The sequence below is a fragment of the Solea senegalensis genome, linkage group LG9, assembly GCF_019176455.1.
Source record: "Solea senegalensis isolate Sse05_10M linkage group LG9, IFAPA_SoseM_1, whole genome shotgun sequence".
NCBI classification, from domain to species: domain Eukaryota; kingdom Metazoa; phylum Chordata; class Actinopteri; order Pleuronectiformes; family Soleidae; genus Solea; species Solea senegalensis.
In genome coordinates this window covers 10389873-10412795 of record NC_058029.1, presented here as the reverse complement: position 1 = coordinate 10412795, position 22923 = coordinate 10389873, and the positions used below count along the sequence as shown (strand labels likewise).

At 40.0% G+C, this 22923-nt stretch overlaps 1 protein-coding gene across 1 annotated transcript in view; it reads right to left on the bottom strand.

The window, feature by feature from the left end:
- Positions 1-22923, bottom strand: part of LOC122774683 (collagen alpha-1(XIV) chain-like) — a 119553-nt gene that overhangs the window by 80132 nt on the left and 16498 nt on the right. Inside the window, exons 4-13 of the mRNA XM_044034158.1 lie at positions 22652-22795; positions 21455-21550; positions 4218-4373; positions 3974-4093; positions 3603-3767; positions 3258-3422; positions 2513-2664; positions 1478-1607; positions 989-1134; positions 36-165 (exon numbers count right to left, since the gene is read on the bottom strand). Of these exons, the coding sequence (XP_043890093.1) occupies positions 36-165; positions 989-1134; positions 1478-1607; positions 2513-2664; positions 3258-3422; positions 3603-3767; positions 3974-4093; positions 4218-4373; positions 21455-21550; positions 22652-22795 (1404 nt within the window). The remainder of the gene's footprint in view (positions 1-35; positions 166-988; positions 1135-1477; positions 1608-2512; positions 2665-3257; positions 3423-3602; positions 3768-3973; positions 4094-4217; positions 4374-21454; positions 21551-22651; positions 22796-22923) is intronic.

The following is a 22923-nucleotide window of genomic DNA, read 5'->3' as shown; positions in this document are numbered from 1 at the left end:
GCTTTATCTGCGTACATGTGTATGTGATTACTCACATGTGGTCTGCTGGTTTGTAATAGGGTCACTGGCTTCCTCTCCATACATGGCGTAAAGTGTAACAGTGTATTCGGTATGAGGGCTCAACCCATCCAGCTCCAGCTCTGTCACTGCATCCGACACCTTGATCTGTGGACAGCGACATGCAAGTCACAGCATTTAACAGTTAAATATGTAATGAATAACTTTTAAACATGAAAGAAATGTCCATTACATTTAAACCACACTCAAATGAGATTAAGTCTATCAGCTCCACATAAGTCTGTGTTTCTCAGTATAGCAGTGTTTTGTTTTCGTGTTGCCTGGCGATATTCCCGCGCAGCAAACTAAGTGATGGCTTTTACCCCACGACAGACAGAGAGGAGGTGGAAGCATGACAAGATTAATTGAGATGGCGAAGTGGATACAAGCGACCAAAATGAGTTTTCTCCACAGGGTGTCTGGGGGCGTGTGGACATTTGGGAGAGGCTCGGAATCAAGCCGCTGCTCCTCCGCTTCGATACAGTTGAGGTGGTTCGGGCATCTAGTCAGGAGGCCTCCTGGACGTCTCCCCGGGGAGATATTTCGGGGAATACCCAAGCGGGACAAAGCCCCGGGGCAGACCCAGGACACACTGGAGAGATTATATCTCTCTGCTGGCCGAGGAACGTCTCGGTGTCCCACCAGGAGAGCTGATTGAGGTGGCTTGAAGAGTGTTTCCAAGCAGAAAGAAAAGAGCTAATGAATGTCCTACACAGTTGTCCATTGTGTTGCGTTCAATGTCGTCGTTGACTGTTTTCACATCGGTACAACGACACGCTGTGTGGCCATCAGGCACAGCTCACATGCCGCCCACCAAGTAAAGATACTGTTCTCAGTTGTACCGTACTGTACCAGACCAACCCAAACTGTACCATGATGGAGCAAATCGAAACGTTCCTTTAAAAAAAACATTTTTTGTCACTTGAACTACCTCCTTCTCATCTGTATTTCCATCATCTGTGAGAGGCGCGTACAGCAACATGTAGCCAGAGATTCCATCCACACTGTCCCATCTTGCTTTCATGGTGCTGTGAGTCACATCCAACAACTGCAGGCCCGTCACTGTGGTAAGAGCAACTGCTTTCACACACACACACACACGACCACACACAGACAAACACACAGCGAAGTTTAATCAATCATGGTGGTAAACGTTATAAACAAAGTCTTTTGAGTTGGCATTGACTGAGTGAACTTTGCCAAGATTTTAACTCTTGTGGTAATTTGAAAATCTTATCTCTGTGGATTTATTTTCTTTTCATCTTTCAGCATCATGAGTTCATCATTCTCAGTGTGCCTGGCTGTCAATCCTTTGAACAACTGTTGTTAACTTGTGGCCTCAGATGTTGACTGAAGCACTGGTGTGAGGTTTTGTGTGTAACGTTCAGGGTTCTGTATTTGTGAGTGAGCATAAACGTACGAGTTGTTTCTGACCCTCTCAGAGCTTCACTGGCCTCGTTTGCATACACAGCAAACACAGCCAGCTGGTACTCAGTGAGAGAGCTGAGGTGCTGCAACACCACCGATGTTTCACTGCCGTCCACTACAGCCTGGGGAGCAGGAGAGTGAATGGAGGTGTGAAATATGGATGTAAGGGACAAAGAAGAGAGATGGAGTGTGGAAATAGATGGGAAACGAGAGGGGGACAAAGGGAAATGGAAAATGGGACAATAAATGGGGAAAGTGATGATGAAAATGACAAATGGAGGAGAGAAAAAGATGACAGCAGGGCAGGAAAGAGAGACCAAAAGAGAATGGAGGAGGAAAGGAAACAATCGATTACATTAATTGGATAAAGCACAAACATCAAAAAGCTTAAATGTTTTTTTTCATTCTGAATGGATGACAGTTGTGATACAGATTAGACGTGGGCTGAGCCAGCTGGAAAGGTTCTATAACAGGAGGCTCCAGAACATCTGGTCCCAGTAAAACCCAGCTAAGCAAAAGATTTAATGATTTTTTTTTAGGTCAAATGTTCTGGAAAAATCAAGCAAGTGTGTGGATCAGTCTGAGTATCATTTCATGTGAGCCTTCATAACCTGCGCTGAGGTTCTGGGGAGACTTCAATGAAAGGATGAGAGAAAGGGATATATAGATGAATGATACCACCAGGATGTCCAGGAAAAGCTGAGTTCAAACCATCTAAAAACATGGACAAAGTCTTGCAGTAGGAAGTAAGAATCTCTTGAATAGCCAACACTTTTTTCACTAGCTGCAAAAATAAATCAATTTGAATGGAAAATGAACAGGTCTTCTTCAATAGAACATGGTGCCAATATAAAGTCTGTAAAGTACGGCACATATACAGTAAGGTGTAGTGAACATGATGGAAACATGATGGAAAAGTAGCATATACGTCTCCGTTTACTCAGTGTTGAATTTTTTGAGGGACTTTGTTTATGCTTCCATGCAATACCAGTATTCCTAACACATAAAAGACACACACAATATTCACCTCCTGTGGTTCTCCCCCCTGTGTAGCATAATAAACAACTCTGTAGTTCTGTACATTTCCCGGCACGTGACTCCAGGAAACTCTGAAGCTCCGGGCCGTGACCTCTGACGTCACAAGATCATGTGGCGGTACAATCATCTCTGGTTCATGTTCTGCAGTTCGAAAAAGGAGAGGAATTAAAGGAAAAAGACGTTTACTAGAAAGATAGCCTGCATTGAGGATCACTGTGAAGAAGGCGGTGTTAAATAACTAATCAAAACAAATCAGGCATGATTGATGACATCCCTCTGGACAGTTTTTTTTTTTGTTGTGTGTGTCTTCATGTCAACAGAAGTGTACACTTAAAAAGTAAGTAAGAAAGCAAGATGGCTTGTCCTAAAATAATTAACATTTTGTAGCAGTATATCATTTTATTTAATCTAACTTCTACATGACAAGAAAATTTCCATTAAAAATGATTGCTTCTGAACATTTATCACTTCTTGTCTAATAACACAGGATTTGATTAACACCTAACAAAGCCTGATTTGTGATTTGTGACTACGGCTGCTGTTTACGCAGGGATACTTTAAGGACCTTTAGGGTCATTTAAGGACACATTAGGATGATCACCATGCATGCTGTGTCGTTATTCCTCCAGTTTGTATGCAAATGCCCAAAACTGCTTATCTCAGATAATATGTATACATGACTGCACATTCTCTGCAGTCTCTCCTCCTCGCTCTCTGTCTCATTGTGTCCTTACTCTCCTTGATGTCTTTATCTTGCTGCTCCACTTGTTCACACACTGTTCTGGTCAGACCCTCAACTATGGAGCTCATGATGTTGAAGTCGGCCACGTTGTAGACATGAGTGTTTTCTGGCTCTGAGGCGATGGAGAGCAACTCGTTCTCATCAGCATTCTTCACACCTAAGAGCACAAGTGCAAACATACAATTGTCTTGTGTTATTCTTGGTCTTGTATCCGTCTGACAGCTGCCTGAGTCAACTGTTTTTCATTAAATATACTATACCACAGCATGGTAAAACACAGAGTTCAAAGAAACATAATTGGCATGATTTAAAGGGAAAGTTCTGAGGCCATTCTTACCAATAGCAAACAGCTCAATCCCAGAACTGCGCAGGCTCTCTGAAGGAGGGATAACATCATCCTGGGACTTTCCATCCGTGATTAGAATCCCAATTTTGGGCACACCGACCCGTGAGCCTGACTCAGGCTTGAAGCAGTTCTCCTTGATGTAGCTCAGAGCGAGGCCTGAGACGGAGAGAGAAAGAAGAGAAGAGATGAATGAGGACAGACCGGGCTGAATGAAGCAGAAAGTCAGGATAAAATCGGGGGAAAACTTTAGTTTCTGGAGCAGAAGGGGAGAAGGGTGCAAGGTGAGCAAGATGATGACCAAGAAAAAAGAAAAATCGAATTACATCATCAAAACAAACCGGAAGAGACAGTGAAATCAGCACCTGTAAGAGTGTTTCCTCCTTTGTAGGGCAAGTTCTTGACAGCATCAATGACGGCTTCTTTAGTGGAGAAAGTATTTAGGTGCCATTCTATCCTCGGATCACCACTGTACTGAGCCAGACCTACACACACACAGAGGCACACACCTGATATGAGAACTATTGAAATACTATTAAACTTCAGAGGACAACGTTGTTGCCAATGGTCCACCCATCTGAACGAGGAATATTCGCCGTATGCACCTACCTATCCTTGTCTTATCGATGCCAACATCAAAGGCATTGACCAGGTTTTCAAGGAAATTGCGGACCAGCCTAAAGTTGAGGCGACCAATACTCCACGAGCCGTCCACCAGGATGACGATGTCTGCGATGGCTTCAGTGTGGCACACAAACTGATCAGCTGGATGAGGAAGAGATAAGAGGACATCAAGGATAGGTCAGTCTCTGTGGTGATAACATAAGAGACGAGAAAGGGAGATATCTAGATGAAGATAGACCACAGCACAATAAAAAATATACAGTAGGTATTCATTTATCATAATTCCACAAGTGCTTATCTCGTCACCCTGCCAAGTACAATATCCTGAAAATGAATAATGAATAGATTTACTTAAAGTTGCATCACAAATGCTTTATCTGTCTCTAAAAGTAGCAGGGGCTCATTCAGAACATGCTGATAAGGTTAGACTTTTTTGTGCCAATATGAAGAAAAAGCATTTGAAAAAACGCTGATGTGAGTAAAGGTCATATATGACCATGCATCTTTGTCCAGTATAACATATTTAAAAGATCCAGATAAAGACTGTGAGGTGAAGTGATACTTCATGAGCCAATGCAGATGATTAACCTGCTGCTGATTAGTAATGTTTCCCCAAAACTGAGCACACAGAGGATTTCAGTTTTTAAACATCAACATTACAACAGTGAAGTAAAGGGTTCAGGTTCTCACTATGTTCTAACTAACAGATGTTATTTTAGTGGCACAGGTGCACGTTGGGTAATTGCAGTAGCTTGGTTTGGACCAAAATGTGTTCCCATGTGTTAGCATCTTGGCAAACTGCCAACTCAACAATCTCATGTAAAAATGGAAAAATGGAAAAGTAAAGCTGTTATCTGGAGGCAAAGGAAGACGATAAGGTTTTATGAGTAGTTTTCACAAGTCCACAATAACAGAACTATCATCAGTATTGCTCACACGACATTGTTTATAACATAACATGCAATGTAATTCATGTCCATGGAAAATATACTGTATGTTACACTGACTTTATCAGCTGTGCACTGTCACACGCGTGAGATTTATAACAGAACACACTGTGTGATGACATGCGTTTCAAAAATGATTTTCCAGACGGAGCTTTCTGTCTGCTGTTTGCGTTTGTCTGACTCTTTGAACCATTCATCTGCTACAAATGCAGATAAAGGAAAGAGAGGACGACAAGGTCAGGGACAGAGTAGCTAAAGGATTCTTTGGTCTGCTATTTCAATGATCTAAGCTTATTGGCAGCACATGATCAACTTTCAATTAGTTAAACCGAAAAACAAAGGTTGCTGGCTGCACTAGGTACACAAATGCCAACATAATCACATAAACAATCAACAATGAAACAATCAATGTGCCATTTCTCATTTACTTGACATGTAACAGCCCAGTGTACTTGTACCTTCTTGAAGTGCCATTATAAAAGCAGAATTGGTTGAGTTGATCTCAAACTTTTGCTGTTAGATTTTATTGTGTAGTTCCATACGTAAAACTAAAATGTGTTTACCTTAAACGTGACACATGTGTACAGATTTGAATCATAATCTAAAAGTAGTCTTACTTATGTATATGTAGTCAAATGTTTATAATAGTCTTTTGCTTGTCTGTTTGGAGACAAAGTGAAAAAAGCTTTTGGAGCTGTGTTTCTGTGCTTTGTGTCCCAATCATTACACTTGACTTCTGTCATTTTTAAACACCAACATGCCCAAGGATGTTTGCGACTAAAACAACAAGGGCCTCAGCAGGAAAGTGATGACTGCTTTGGTCTTTTGGAAATGACTAAAAAGCGAGGAGAGGAGAGGAGAGGAGAGGCTTAGTTTGGGAGTGCTAATAAATGGCAAAATGCTGGGAGGCATTTAAACAAACTCCAAGGTAAAGAATTAATAGAAAAAACATTACTACTCACAGAAGACACAGAACAACTAAGGAGCTACTTGAAGACAAAAAGTGAGAGACAGTCAGAGGGAATTATTATGTGCATTTGCATTGTGTTGCTGGTGTGATTGCTGTTGACACTGGTTAAAGCAAAGGAATGAGATGGTTAAAGATGAAAGAGTGAGGCCGACAGTGGGGGCACTGTGCGATGTGAAAAGCCATCAGGATTGATGATGGAAATGGTAAACAGAGATTAAAGGGTCAGTAATTACAGCTAATTACAGCTCAATGGCCATTCCCAAGTCCATTTTGGCCGGGTGGTGAGGAAAAGAATTTCAACTATAAGCATTAGACCGGTGTTTAACATCAGAACCAATAATCAAGGTTGCCCCCTCTCCTACTCATTATCCCTGCTGACCTCTGTAAACACTTCACTCAAGTTGAATAGGGGGGTCATTTTAGAATAAATCCTTTGCTGCCATTCATTCTTCCACAGTTTGAGATACAACTTCCATGATTGCCCAATGCATATAATCAGTATCATCATCAGTAAACACAAGTACTTGAGTCAAAGGTGGATTTCACTCTAACTTCACTGTGCACATGGTTTCTCATGTCAGTAACCAGAAAAAACAGCCACCTTAAAAACTTAAATGTGTTTCTTATGGGACTTTGTTAACTGGGAGGTGGTTCATTTCAAGCAACATTAATTTTAATGTGAGTTTGTGTTGAGTAATGAAATACAAACCAATCTAATTATAGTGAGATTGCAACGTTCATGATTTATTTTGTGTTGTAAAGGGGATGTCACTCAAAATAAAACCTGTGTCTGAATCACTTCTTCAGAAGTGTCAGGAGGAATTTATATTTAGTCCAAGATTAAATATTTGTACATATCTCAAAATGTTTTGACTTCAACATGTTATTTTAATCTTTAACACTAACTTTTTAGTTTGGCAAATCTTCCTGGAATGATTTATGTTACTGTTGTGTATGTTGGAGTTTTTTTAAAAAAACACAACTTTCTTACCAGATCCTTTTGATTTTGCCAAAATGTGGCCTAATATGTGTCCATGCTCAATCAAAGAGATGTGATACATTAATCAGCATCTTATGGTATTATTAACTCTGCATTCATGTTGCAGATGTTTGTAATGTTTGTATAAAAAAGCAATTCTGTAATTGCTTTTGAAAGCCCCCTCTTAGTGCTCCGACTGCCAGAAAACAGTAAGATAGTCAAAGGTCCTCCTGCTCCTACTTAACTCCATCCTTCTTCTCCTCCTCCTTTATTTTGTTACTAACTTCCTTTCTTTCACAACACATTTCCTGTAAAGGTGCAGTTACTGGGTCATTTCAGTGTTAAAGAGATGAAGAGAAACAAATTAGGCAGTTGTAACAGATGTGTAAAAAAAAATCTAAAACACAGATTTCAAAAATTAACAAAAAGAGTCTTTAATCAAGCAGAAATTAAAAGAGTAAAACACATACATGGAGCAGAAACACAAGGAACTTACCAGGACCACATGAAACCAGAGCAAAAGACGGGATATAAACTAACAAATACAGTAGGGGGGCAGGGGCAATCAACCACAGGTGAAACACATTAGGGCGGGGCAAGCAATCAGGGAAGACAGGACAGGAAGCAAAACTGGACACAAGGTACAAGCAAGGAAAAAACTTCAAAATAAAACAGGAAACAAGGAACTGAAAACCAGACAGAACTAAAAAGCTGCTGTAAAGAAAACAGAACAACAAAAAGTCCAACGCTGTGGTGCATAACTTTCATATTTCAACAAATGTCCATTATATTCAAACCATTGTCAAATGACTTCAAACTATTGCTGATTAAGCCAATCAACTCTCCCTATTGATGTGGGGACATTAATCATAAATAGGGTTTTACACCAAGCTATATTCTTATATCATACTATTTGTACAGATGAGGCGGTTTCAAGAACCCCCTCATAGGTGCAGAAGCGGCTATAGAGCAGCTATTCACTTGGTCTTGGTCCCTATGAACAGCCATGTTGGCAGCCTCATGTGCGGCAAAAATGAACGGGACCGGTGCTGAATTCAACCTTTCAGAGTTTACTGAGCACTTTAAATCCATAGATCCATCACAAAGATTGACAGACAGAATATATCTGATCCTTATAGAGTAAATATTTGTAAGCAATCTTGTCTGCTTATTAAAAGCAAGTCTATTCCAGACTGAAAGACTCTATTTCGTCTCTATATATTTATTTTCTCACCAATATTTCCACAACACCTACGTCTTATTGCAGTGTTTTGTCTTCATGTCTGAGGCAACAGTCCTGGATTGTACAGCCACAAATACACCTTGAAGTTTAGTAGGACTTCAGAAACATATTTAAATCACAATCGCAGTTTTGACTAGTCAGGTATATAAACATTTTATATCATAAAAAATAAATCGTTTTTTTGGTATGAACCGGTCTACTGCCCAGCTAATATAAAGAAATATAAGGTAATGTAATATCTGGTAGAAGGTAAGAGCTGTCTGTGTTGTGTGTGTTAGTGAGTGAATGTGTGAGTGTAAAGAGGAGCAGTGGAAGTTACACACTGGAGTTTTACATGATGAGAGACCGACTTTGTCTGGCACCTAAATCTGTCTAAAACACCTCACCGAGTAAAACAAAGTACCACTGCAGTGCACGTCACATGTGTAATGTGTCGTTTCTTCTATTTCTATTAGAGCAAAATCTCATTTGTGGCTAAAGGTATAGCTCAGATCAGATGTGATACTAAAGGTTGTATAGGAAACTTAAACTTGTTATTTTTAAGTTAAAAACAGACTGCATAGTGCAATGGTGAAAGAAAAGAACACATCATCAGATTTATATTGATCCCTTTTATAGGCCTTGCTTTAACCATGATATTTTCTTGGTCATCAGGATGGGGTTTAAGAAAAAAAAAAAAAAACCTCAAAGGAATTATGTTTTATGCTATACAGCGACTAAAACAATGACAAGAATGATGCCCACCATGTATCTATCCAGTTTTTCAATCAGGGGTGTGAAAAACTCTATCAATGCAAATGTATCTGTGTCTTTACGACCAAACAGGAAGTGCTAGGGACATGAAAGTTGTCCGCTGCCTCTTTAAACGGAGAATTCGGGTACGTGTAGTTGGTGTGTTACACCACTGGAATGCAATTCACAAGCAAATAAAAACAACACCCAGCCCAAAAGTAAACCACACTCTAACTGTATGAGATGTTTGGAATATTTTACGCTCTTTAAATTGCTGTCAGGCAACTGACGTTGTGGGGGTAGTATATGTTGGCAGGTCCACTACAGATCAGCTTCAACTTCAAGAGAGATCATGTATTGAAATAACATATCTGTACATGAATAATATTCCAAATCTCTGTCTGTATGACATTTACTGTATCACCCTCTCAATGTCTGATGACCGCCCACTGACATTTTCTAAATCCATAGATTATTGAAGGAAAACTGCTAATGAGGCGAACCTTCACTGATGTTGATGACCTGGCGCACCAAATCACACACACCCGCCATGTGCTTGCTGGGTATGACAAAGCACTACATGCTGCAGTCCTGCAGCTGTAATTTCTACATACATACTTCCTCCGTCAGTGAGGCGTACACTACCTTTCTCCCTGTTGAGCCTGCAGCACATTTTTAGATCAGTGGCTACAGGTGCACAGTGAGACCAGAGACGCCGAATGGAGCAGGTATGTTTTCGCATTGAGAATTAATGAGCAGAAATCGCAGATGCTGGCTTCAGAGCAGATTGTGAGGGATTAAAACACACAGGCTGACATTCAGACAGGTGTGCGCAGCAAACCGCTGATTGTTGTAAGTCACTCCACGGAGAAGAGCATCAAAGCTACTGCGTTACATAGCACTTTGTCTGTGTTTGTCAACCGCAGCCTCTGTGGACTTCACATTGTTTATGCAATTCCACCTGCTATATTTCTGCTGCATCAAGCCTATGGATACTTCATTAGAAGAGAAGAGAAGATAATTTCTCATCATCATATACCAGTTTTAAATTTGACATTTTAAAATGTTGTGACGATACCTATAAAGTCAAGTGATTTTACTATTTGAGTGAACTGTCAGTACTTATACTTGAGTATGGCTTCTCAGTACTTTTCCCATCACTGTTAATTGGTAACAATAAAAAAAATCAGTACTGTGTGACCCCAGTATCACTCAAGCATGTTATGTCCTCAAGCTAAATTTACCATGAACACTGAGTTTGCCTTTACTGCTTTTGAATCCAATTTGCATAAAAGCACATGATTAGAAAGTCGCCGGCGTCACCGAACCTTAACATGCGAGCATGTAATTAGACAGACCGTAAACCCGCTGTCTACGAGAGACTGAGCAACCACATTTTACAATTCACGGCCCACAGTAAAGTCTGCAGAGCAGTGGGAGGAAGAAACCATGTGGCTCCCGCACATAATTTAATTGTGCGGGAGCCACATGGAGAAATGTGGGAATTAAAAATGTGACTGCGACAATGGAAGCCACTCACGGCTGCAACTTGGAGCTATGCACAGACACACAAGCCGTGGCAAAGATAGTGAAGAAGACAGAGAGCAGAAGTGAAAACTGGAAGCGAGGCAATGTCGACAGTGTAATAGTGCAAGTTACACTTGTAGCAGCAGGAAATAAAACACATATGAGGTTTACGTAAAATATAATAAGTGTGACTCAATAAGTGTGTTTTCCCAGAAAGTAACACACAATCAAACATTTAGAAAAATGGTAGATGTATAGAAGACAAGCAAATGCAGGATCACACAACACATCACTCCAACAAAGCCAAACATTTGTGGACTTAATTAAACTTTTCCGCCATTCTCATCCTTGTCTATTTCTGTCCTCATTAACTGTGGTTTTTCAAAGCCCATCTTGATTTATTGCTGACCTCTGTTTAACCAGGGATCAGACAGACTGGGCCGTCATTCCAGTCTCTCTCTACTTAAGTGTGATTGTGTTTCAGTGTCTGGAATTAACATTGAGGGCAGTGACAGACATGCACATAGATGGATAGTAACAGCAACAGTCACCACATCAGTGAGCACATTCATTTGCTGCAGCCAGTGTTTGAATGCTGTGATCCTGCCTTTAAAGGAGCATTTCACCTCCCCGAGAAGAAGAATTTGGGATAAAAATAATTGAAAACTAATTCCCAGCTCGTCTATTGAAATGTTGGAATTTCTGATTTTAATATATTACCCCACTCTGTTTGAAAAATCAATTTCAGATACATAATAAAAGCAGAAATAATATGAAAAATTAATTTCAGAAATAATATCACACAGTGGGTGGACTGCTTTTTTTTGTTAACCCTTTAAGACAGTTTCTCAATATATCATTTCAGGATGAAGAGTAATTCGATCAATTTCTCCCGCCTGCTGTTTATCATGCTGAGTCTAATGCTTCAATATAGCAATTTTCCTGTGGGGTGCAGAGAAAATGTCCACTTTGAATCAATACTGTCTGTTTCTTTTCATCTCATCTGCTCACGTGTGTGGTGTGTTTGCAAGATGCTGCACCAAAGTGCACCAGACTGACCCTGCTGACCAGTTTTCCATGTTATAATTTAGTGTGCACCTGTTTTACCACGTATCCTAAAGAGGAGACAGCAATTTTTGTAACTTTTATGTTGGAACTATGCAGGATTTAAGCCCTAATTTAACAGCTTGCTGCAGAGAGATCAGGGGCCGTCTCCACTCCAACTACTGTTTGTAAGCGGGAATTCAGCCTTGCATGATCAGAGCTACCAAACCCAATTCCTCAGAATCAAGAGGTCTCGCGAAGTCTCACAAAGTCTCAGGTCTCATGAGAAATACAAACACACCCTAGCCAGGTACCGGCTCTAAGATCAAGGCAGCGATAGCGTTATTTTAGATTTTAGAGTCAGCAAAAAAAGAAGCAGAGAAAACTGTTGTCGGAGGAAGTGAGGAAGTGAGGAAGAGGACACGAGCGAGGGCACTCACACGAGTAGACATCGGTTTATTCATTTACGATGGTTTGTGTTCTCCGGCTCTGTTGAAAACAAATGCACTTAGCCAGGAGATGAACGGATGGATGAATGGATGGATGGGTGTGTACGGTGGTGTTGCAGAAATATATACCGCAGGGGGAGCTCCGTAGAGAGAAAGCGACCAGCAGACACATACACACAATTAACCAGAATGGAAATCAGTGTACACCTCCAAGCAATTCTACATGAGATACAAACATTACTTACTGAGAAGCTGATCTTACTGATCAGCAACGGCAAATAAAACTGCTAATCCATTTTAACAGTGTGCTTGATCAGTGTGTTTTTTGACTTTGCCAAGCCATTAATCCATGGAGAGTAATTGAATGTGAAAAATACGTTTTCAATGCCATTAGAGACGGTTAGGAATGGACCCCCTTGCATGCATGCATGCACAGATGTAAACTGCTCTGCCACAACATTAAAACCAGTTGCTTGTTTTATGTCTCAATGTTAAACAAAGTGATGGGAAAAAAATACTACACAGTACTTTTAATGGGTTTGTTACCGATGACACTGTTCTGTTCTTGTGTCTAAAAGTGTCACAGTGAGACTACATGCACTTTAGGACCTGGAAACTAAAACAGCTGAATTAAATTCATGTTTTGGTGCTATATAACTTGTGTCCAGTGAGTTGTCTTGAGAAAGAGTATTACCTCATGTGGTGTTAAGCTTGGCTGATTTTAATTAACTTGTCATTGTTGCTGACAGAGATTGTGTTAAATGATCCAAAAAAAATCTAATGGATCCCGAGGTTGTACCAGAAAATTTGTGAACTGTTGTTGAAATGAAACCAAGAATGAACTTTAGTGCTCATCCATTAAGTTAACATGGAAGAAGAAAAAAAACCATCTACAATTTAATGACACAAAGGTAACATCCAGAACAGCCATTAAATGGTCCATGTAGTGAAAATTGTTTGTCAATAACCTATTAGTTGTTTATTGGCACTTAAATTGAAAACAATGCCACAAAAGAATAATTAAAAAAAAGAAAAACGTCCAGGAAAGGAAAGAAAACATCTGATTGTGGTGTACCACGAGAACATAATAGTTTAAAAAAAAAAAATCAAAACCGTTATTAAAAATAAATGTCACAACTTTATTCCTGAGGCTTTGAATTGCTTGCGAAGCAATTTTAGCCCACCAGGTTGTTTGCCCACCCCTGATACAGAGACACAAGATTAAAAAAAAAAACAAGATTTTCTTTGTTTTATCGAATTGTTCATTCAATCAAGAGACAGGCTTCAGAGTGATACACCTGTCGTTTGCACAGTGGCTCTCAGAGAAACTCAGACAAACTCAGCGAGGCACAAACAGGGAGAGACAATAAGAGTTAGTGCGTATGTGTTAAGTAACATACACATAAAGTGTTGTAGTGAGTATAAAAGTATAAATCTAGTAAAGCAATTCAAAGAGAGCTTTCCTCCTGATCTTTAATCCACTCTCTTTTTGAGTCCATATCACTAAATATTTAGGCGTTCTGATTAAACCTCTCTACCTTTTCGTTTGTCTCTCCATGTCTGGAGGACTTGTCTCTGTTTGCCTTGCTCTTTCCTTCCTACACACGCACGTTTGTGTAGCTATTCCTCTTAGGATACTGCATTGACATCCATTTATTTGGACAGCTGAAACAAACCCCAAATCCCTAATTTACCTAATTTAACCACAACTCAAATCTTGGCCCGAAACTTAACCAGATCCTCAGAAATTAGGTTCTGCTTTATTAGGACCCGGTTTTGGTCTTCATGAAGAATACTGGTCCTGACATGGTCAGGTTATATGCCAGAAAAAGGAAGAGGAAGAGGAAACTAATACAAGTACACACACTTGCGCACTTCACAAAGTTAGTAGATGTGTGTTTCAAAGGCCAAGCCCCTCTTATCATATCTGGTTATTTTTTAGCTCTGTGCACACATGGAGAGAACTTATGAGGCTTATGAGGTGTGGCTGTTGAACAAGGCATCTTGTGTTACTCTTTAATACAACACTGGTTAATTGTTAATTCTGGAGGAGGAAGCATGTGCATGTTAACTCACTTGTATCCCTCCACTCATTTTCTTTCTTTTACTCTGTCCTGGTCATGCACAAACTACCTGCAAATTATAACAGTATAATAATTTATGTGATTAAATCTACTTGCAAAGTATGTGTTTGACAGAATGTTTCTTCATCGTCACAGAGCAGCAACTACAAGCACTTCTGGAGTGAAAAGAAAAGCCAGGAAACAGTGCTGGGAGGATTTACTGCAACTAACTTTATTAGAAAAATCATAAAAATGTATGTGGTAAGAGATCTATAATTTGCCTGTAATCCAATAATGATAAACTGTCAGGTTTTATAAACTAAAAACCACTGAACAAAGACTGAGCCCTGACTAAGGAATAAGGGGGATGTGGTTACAAGAGCTACAACACCATCTGAAGTCATTGCGAAATAAAGTTCAGGTTCTAATGTGCTTTGTCAACCACAAGGTCAAAACCCAGCGGGATCACAAAGGCTGAAGAAAAGAACAGGATAAAGGAGGAGTGGGTGATAATGTAAATTTCACAGAAAGAAGAAAGAAAGAGGGACCAGTGACAGGAAGTAAAGAAAGGTCAGGCAGTAGGATAAATTGGCGAAATAGAAAGAAGGGAAAAGCATAAAGAGGTTATGAGTACTAAGAGGTACCATTAAAGATGTAGTGCAATAGTATATAAAGTTATGGCATTGTATGGTCTAGTGTAGTGTGGTATAACTTGTCTTTTCAGCCATAGAACAGGAGGAAACAAAAACTATAGTACGTGAAAATAAGGGGGGGAGTGGGCAGTAATTATTGTTAATGATCTCTCCATTTAGGGTCCTTGGCACTAATGACTGATATACCATTAGCACATTCAAACACATGCACTTGTTAACCGGAGTCATACAATTAGCTCAACTCAGCCTTGAAACATTGCTGCTCTTAATCGAGGACAAGGACAAAGACCACACACACACACATGTCCGAATGAGCAATGGCTAATCTGCTACCAAGTCCCTAAGCACACACCCGATGTGTGTGGGAATGATATTTATAATTCGGCACTTGACAAATGTTCAAAACAAAGTGTAAAACACAACTCGCAGTGATGGAAAAAGCGTTTGGTAAGACGCGACAAATGGAGACAAATTGTGCATTTCTGGAAGACGTTTACGCAAGTTCGCTCTCTGCCACCTCGATTTTCACTTTGGTTCATTTGAGTACTTTCTCTTTAATGATTCTCCTTTCTTTGCCCTTCATGCTACAGAGCAGCTCATATTCACATCATCTGCAAGTCACGTCTAAAACATTAATTTTACATTTCTTGGAGCGTGACGCGGCTCTTTCTGCTCTCAAATGGAAAGAGCTGATGTTATACAGCATTCATAGGAACTGATAACTCTGGGCTGCTTGTGTTCACTATTATTTGTCTCCTTTCATTTGTGGTATCGGTTTTGGCCTCCTCACTCAGACATTTGTCAGCCGGATGACACGTCCCTCTGGCTATAAACCTTTTGACATCTTGTGTAGCCACTGAGCATCACACTGATTAGTGATAGGGGGCAGAACGCACAAAGGCAGAGGGGGGGCTATAAAAGCTCCTTCTGGAGACTAATAAGGCCATAAATAAAGTAAGACTTAAAGGCACTACCAATACAAGCACATCAAGGTGGATAAAGTTAGAGCAAATTAATGCTAAAGCTGGGAATTAACAAGGTAATAAAGAAAGATGAACACACACAAAGCCGGAGAGAAGCAGAGCTGAAATGGATGATAATGTTAGGAATTAAAGTAAGCTATAAATATAGAAACCTTTGCTCTCCAGGTGTGTATTTGTTACCCTTTGCACATGTGATGGATCGTCTTTCACTAACAGAGTGTCGAATGTCAACAGAATCTCATTGGCCTCCAGTTCAACTTTAACTATGTCTGTCCCGTGGGTTCAAACAGTGTGTGTCTGCCTGAGCACATGCTGGTTTCAAGCTGCAGTCAGGGACTGAGGAACACAGCCCTGCACTCGCATCCTATTAGGTTAAATGCATTGAAGAAGGCACCAAAGCATGGAGCAAGAAGAAAGAGGAAAACGTCTAATAAAGTGTGTGTAATAAAGTCTAACAAATTCGTCATGTAGGACTTTTAGAAGGCAAATACAACATAATAAAACAGCATAGTTGCTTGAACATGTTGAAACCACGTGTGCCGGAGTGTAAACAACAGAAGACGTAGTTTGTGATGTCGTGAAGCAGCGAATCATGAGAATTGTTGTGCGGGAGAGCGTCAGCAGTAGAACACACAACAAACAGCAATGACTAGTTGTGATATCCACCCATTTTCTACTACTTTATCCTCCACAGGGTCCCGGTGGGGGCACTGTGCTGACATAGGGTGAAAGGCGGGGTCATAGTCTGGACAGATCACCAGTCCATCGCAGGACCACATAGAGACAAACAACCATGCAGAAAGGCTCTTGTTCCAACTGGGTGGTGACCCCAGGTCTTCTTGCTGCAAAGGCAAGAGTGCTAACCATGATTCATAGGGGGTTTGCCATGGAATTCATACCAGTCATATTTAACAGTAAATGTGGTTGTGCTTTTTCGAAGTGCTTTACTGTAAACATGAAGGTACCCAGAAGTCGAAATTCTTTAAAGACTCACAATAGCAGAGACGGGTAAAGCAGATTACTTCATAACAAGGCGGCCAAATTGAAACAGTCCATTATCTAGAATATAAATATGGATTTTTTTAGAATGTAACTGCACTACTCAAAAATACTGTCTGTAACATTAGCCTTGTAGTTTTAGTTTTTCGGATACTTTAATGTTACATGTTTATATTTTTGTTATATTTCAGTGTGAAGCTTTGAAGCCAATGCTGCTACATTATCTGTCAGATCTTTATGGGCCACTGGAGGCTTCTCACCCACATTTCTAACAAATCCGCTCATAAACACAACAAAGGCACTTGACACACATGTCAAGTGTCTGATCTTGCATCACGCTGCTGTCCAAATAATTACTTTTCCAATGAAAATGCAGTACTGTCTTGCACTGTGGACCCCTAATGGATGTGTTCTTGATTCACAGATATGGACTTATTGTATAAGACTAATCCCAGTCAGATTTCCTGCAGTCTAGTCTGGTCAGAACGGTATTCTGATCTATGCTTTTCTCTGCAGACGACAACAACACAGAAAAGAAGGGGAAACGTCAGACATTTCAACTAAGAGAGTGACAGTCAAGAAGTGAAGGAATTCTCTCAGACGTCTTCCAACAGTGCACAGACTGATTTAGAGGCTGTAAAAAATGCTTCAGTCGTGTCTCTTAACTGGCAATTGACTCAGGAGTGCCCGACTAATGATTACAATCTTGTAGGGTGCAGACCTGCAAATGACTGACATCATTATGGGAGGCCTGGAGAGACTCCAAACTCCAAACCAAGGTACAGCATTCTTTTAAAATCATTCCCATTTGCTCAGAGCCAGTCACAGTCAATGATGCTCTAAGAACAGACGTAAAAGTTGTTTAATTTAAGGCCTCAGGATGGGACGGTCTGTGTTTAGTCCAGAGCAGCTTGTGCTTATGTGTTGCAAGATGCGATTAAGTCATTTGTAGAGCATCAATAAAACAAATGAGGGTGCTAAGGTAGTTATTTTACTGAGAGTGGAGGAAGTTTCATGATACGTCCCTCAGCAAACAGCCCCATCCCATCTTCTATGAAACACATGTGAGAAAATTCAATCCATTTTACTAATTTGCTGACACCCACTTTATTATGTACACCTGTGTGACTGCTTATTAATGAAAATGTATTATCAGCCAGTCACATGGCAGCATCTTAATGTATTTAAGCAAATAGCCATGGTCACGGCCTGCTGAAGTTCAAAATGAGTGTTGGAATGGGGACAAAATGTGATTTAAGTGACTTTGAATGAGGCCAGGGAGGAAAAGTTCTCAGGGAAAACATACCTCGTTGATGCCAGAGAAGAAAGTCTAGACTGTTTGAGACAATACTTCATATAACCACTCGTTTAAACCAAGGTAAGATGATGACCTTTTCTAAACCCATAACTATGCAAAATTAGACATTTTCAAAATTGGAAACTTTTCATGGAGAATTAATGGGAATGTAATAATAATAATAATGTATGGGAATAAACAGGACATTTTCAGAATTGAAGGCTGGTAATGTACAAATAGTTGGGAAATAATGTCAATTTTGAATCAATTCTGATTTGATGCTAGTTGGTTGAATGTCACTGCTGTTTCTCAACCACAGGCACATCGTACACGACTTACCACAGGGCTATTGAGGCCACGCCCCCAACATGAACTGTGCATTCCTCCATCACAGGTGATTTCTACAAACCTGAGCTCTTGAAGCCACACATTTCAGCCAAATAAGACATAAAGTCAAGTAAGTCCTCAGGATATTAAGGGGTAGATATTTGATCTGGTATTAAAGTTTAACTGGCAACTATTAAATCATAATGTATTAGAGTATGAGGCCGTTTTTTTCTGCCATTCTCTTGAACACCATCTCATTTGGATGATGGATGAATAGATAGACAAATCTCCATGTTTATGACAAAAAAATTTGTTTATATTTGTATTTGACATAGTTTCTTAGATTTATCAAACGTTTCCAGTAAATTCCCATGGAAAGTTTCCAATTTGGAATATTTCCAAAATTCCCAAGCTAAAGCTCCAATGGAAAGATTCTGGAAGTGTACCAGATGTTCACCATACGCCAAATCCTAATCCTGACCCTGACCCTAACCATAACCTAACCTCAGCCTCGGCCTAACTTTAACACATGTCTTCACCTTAAAATGTCGTAATTTACATTATGAGGAGAAGATTTTTGTCCCCCATAAGGAAGACAAGTCCCCATGTGACTGTGGAAACAGATTTAGGTCCCCACAACATAAGGAATACCAGGTACACACACACATATCAGAGGTTGATAACAATATAAGCCAGCTGTTAATGAAAGGTTTTGAAAACAAACCACCCTTACATAAAAGAGAGCTGATTACTACTCTGGGACACAAGAGAGTTAGTCTAGTTATAGCACGCGCATACAAATGCTCAGCGGGAGACTTCACACAAGAACTGGTATTATTGCCATGGAATTAAGTACACTCTGAGCATGATAAAGAGGGCCAAGAAAGAGAAACAGTCACACGTTGCAGTACAACACAAAGGAGCACCTTCTCTTGATCCACTGGGAGACATTATCATCTTCCCCACAGCACACAAAGTTACACACACACACACACAAGCAGACACACAAAACTGAAACACAGCAGGATATCATTACAGCCCCAAACATGTACGAGGTAGAACACCATTCAAGGTCACCTGTGTTGCAATGAATGTCAAGTAGCTCTGATGATGGCAGAAAGCTGTGTGTGTGTGTGTGTGTGTGTGTGTGTGTGTGTGTGTGTGTGTGTGCAGCAGGCAGACTCACATCGCAAACTCCAAAGCTTTTTGGTAATTTGGTAAGCAGATGTGTTGTACCAGCGGCAAAGCTGTAAACTTCACCTTCAACAGTCACAGCCTCACTTCTACTGAAAGGCATCGCGTTGTTCTCCATATCAAAAGTAAATCAAAGCACAAATCCACAAAAATAACACTCACCACACAATTTAGGGTGAAGAGAATTAACTGCAGCACCTGATTATTTTAAAATGCCAAAATAACACCACACCTGTGATAAGACATAATTTTACTGACTTTTTTTAAAATTAAGTTTTAGCTCACAGAATTGTGATGTGAAAAATCATCATATACTGTATAAAACACCACTGTAGGCATGATAGTCTCACACTATTTCGTATGAATCCAACACAGGACCACATATGCAGGTTACTAGAATGTGGTGACGGCTATTAAAGTGTTACAAGAGATTAAAATCACTTTGAAATGTGCCTTGATTTACTATCAGTGTGTTTCCATCTCCACTGAGGAGCCAATTGATTATGTATTCATGGATGCAAAGTAACTATAAATAAGTTTTACTACGTGGTTAATTGCTCGGTGATGCTCACTCCCCCCTCCCCTCCCTCACTCACACACACTTTTTCCTGTGTGAGTGTGTTTGCTCCTCTCTTGCTCCATCAGCAAGATGGATGCACACAGATTATATAGTTTTAAAGACATATATCTGTTTATAAAAATGATGATTTGCGTTATGCAGTTCACTGGAGGCAGGACTTGTTTAAACCAGAGTCATCATTCCTTATTCTTTAAGTGCCCGGTGATAAATGAAGACCCACCCAAAACAGAATAACAATGGAATCGCACTTAAACAATAAGCATCCAACCACTGAGCAATGCGATGATTGGTGTTTACATCAAAAAAAAATGTGCACTAATGTCACAGAAAGTGACATTTCAATCTTGTAATAATAATAATGATCAAATTCACAAATTAGCAGCAATTAGTGCGCCACAAGCATTGTTCCTGTCTGAATCTGCAAATGATCAGTTTCAGGTTTGTTTTCCACACACACACACACACACACACACACACACACACACAGTCTGAAAAACCATTTCACAAAACGGTCAGTTACTGCGCAAATAAACGTTCCCACACAGAATCAGGGCTACAGTGAAGAAATCAACACAAAGGACTATTTCTGTGCAAGCACACTCACCATCAGCAAAATGAATGCCTCACTTTGTTCGCACAGAAAAGAAGTCGAAAAATATGAGCCATTATATAAATATGAGGACATGACTGGCGCCAAACAAAACAACATCTCAATCTCAATAACAAAAAGACAGAGAGTCTCGTCAAAACAGGCAACCGCGCAGACAGACCCGACTGTGTGGCTCATTCATCCCCTAATATCAGTCGTCACAATCACCTAATATCTTTCAGCAATGGGAAGGTTGAAGGGTTTCCATAAAGCACCACAGAGAGTGATTCACCAGTGAGGCATAGACGCTTTTGGCATCTTTACTCTCACGTGGGCAATTCCACCACCAAGCCCATGTTTGTCTGAGCGCTGCTGTGAAAGGGTTTATATTTGCACAGTAACTGTGCAGCGAGATCCAACTGGACAGGAACAAGCACCAGACTCATATTTTTAAATTTCTGATGCATGAAGCTGGTGTTTGAGACGGCAACAACAGCTGTTTTTCCTTTCCTTCAAACATCACTATAGCAACTCACTGGAGGACTCTTTACGCACAGTACTACTCCTTGCAATCCACTTTATTTCTTAGAGGCATGCAAGGTCAGGATTTCCTCTCCTGGAAGCAGCTTGTCTGCATGTGTCCTACCTCCAAAGATCTCGTTGGCATCCTCTGGTGATACGACGGAATCAGTCAGCGTCTGGGACTCAGTCTTGTCTCCTCCATCACTCTCACCTTTTTCAGCTACAGCAGATTAAACAGACCAGTAACATGTTAGGAGAATCCAGAAGAATTTACTTTGCATGTGCATTCAGTATATGCAAAGAATGCAGAGACACATTCAGAAACAGATTACAGTCGACGCGAAACGATAAGATAACAAAGACGAGAGCATCAAGAGCAGAGATGGTGTGAGGTGATGTGAAAAAAGATAAAAAATAAGTTAGGTGAAGGTAATTAATAGTAAGTGCATTATTAACACCAGGAAACACAAAAAAAAGAAGAAGAAAAATCAGATGTAATAAAGATAGAATAATATATACAATGTCATGAAAGGAGAGGAAATGAGGCAGGTGACTAGACCATAGCACATAAGAATAAAATAAGAATAAAAAAGTAGAGAGGTCAGGAAGGAGAGGAAATACGAGAAAAGGACACAAGGAGAGGACAGATGAAATACAAAGAAATTTAATGTAAACACTGACGAGAAGCAATGCCAGCCCAAGCTCTTATGGGGCCCTAATCTGAATTTAATTTTGAGGGCCCCCACCAACCAAGTAAGTATGTGGTGCTTGACTATTATTATTATTTTGATTTAATCTTTTTTTAGATATTTGGGTCTTTTTGAAAGGAGGGAAGAGAGAGGGACACGCAGCAAAGAACCGTGAGTGGAATTGAACCCGGTTCACTGCGAAAGTTCAACTATTACTGATACAAACTTAACACTATACATGGCCTGAATTATGTTATTTATACTAAACCAGCGTCACTCTTGTTTTTCTTAACCTGAGAGGGCAGTAAAATCACAAAAGTGTCCTAGTATTAACTTGCTCATTCATATTCGCAGTCAAGTGTTTGTTGATACTGAACTTGAATAAAACAAGTAAACCCGTTTAATGACTTTGGTTTTTAAAACCTAGAAGATATAAAGATAAACACTATGTAAAATATCAAAATATACCTAGATTTCTTTAATATGTTAAAATGTTCTCCTTACACTGTTGGGCATGCAGCCACTTAGTTATGCCTTGGACTGGTTTTGCACACAGCAGAGCAGAGAATGTGGGAGCAATTAAGTAGAACAGAAGCAGACGAGAAGAAAAAACAACAAATGCACCAACGAACCTTTATGTCGGCCTTGAAGTGGTCTGCTCTGCTCACTGCCGCTGACAGCGATGACACCGACAGTGTAGTCTTTTGAGGGGTTGTAGTCCGTTATCAACACTTTAGTGTCTGATTTAGACACTATGATCTCCCTCTGCTGACCGCCTGACAGAAGAAGCAAGATATTATTATTCGTATGATGTCGCCAATATGAAATTAATTCAGAAGTCTCATTCTTTATTCTGTAGGGAATTACATTCAAGGTAACAAATATTTAACTGTCACTGCATTTA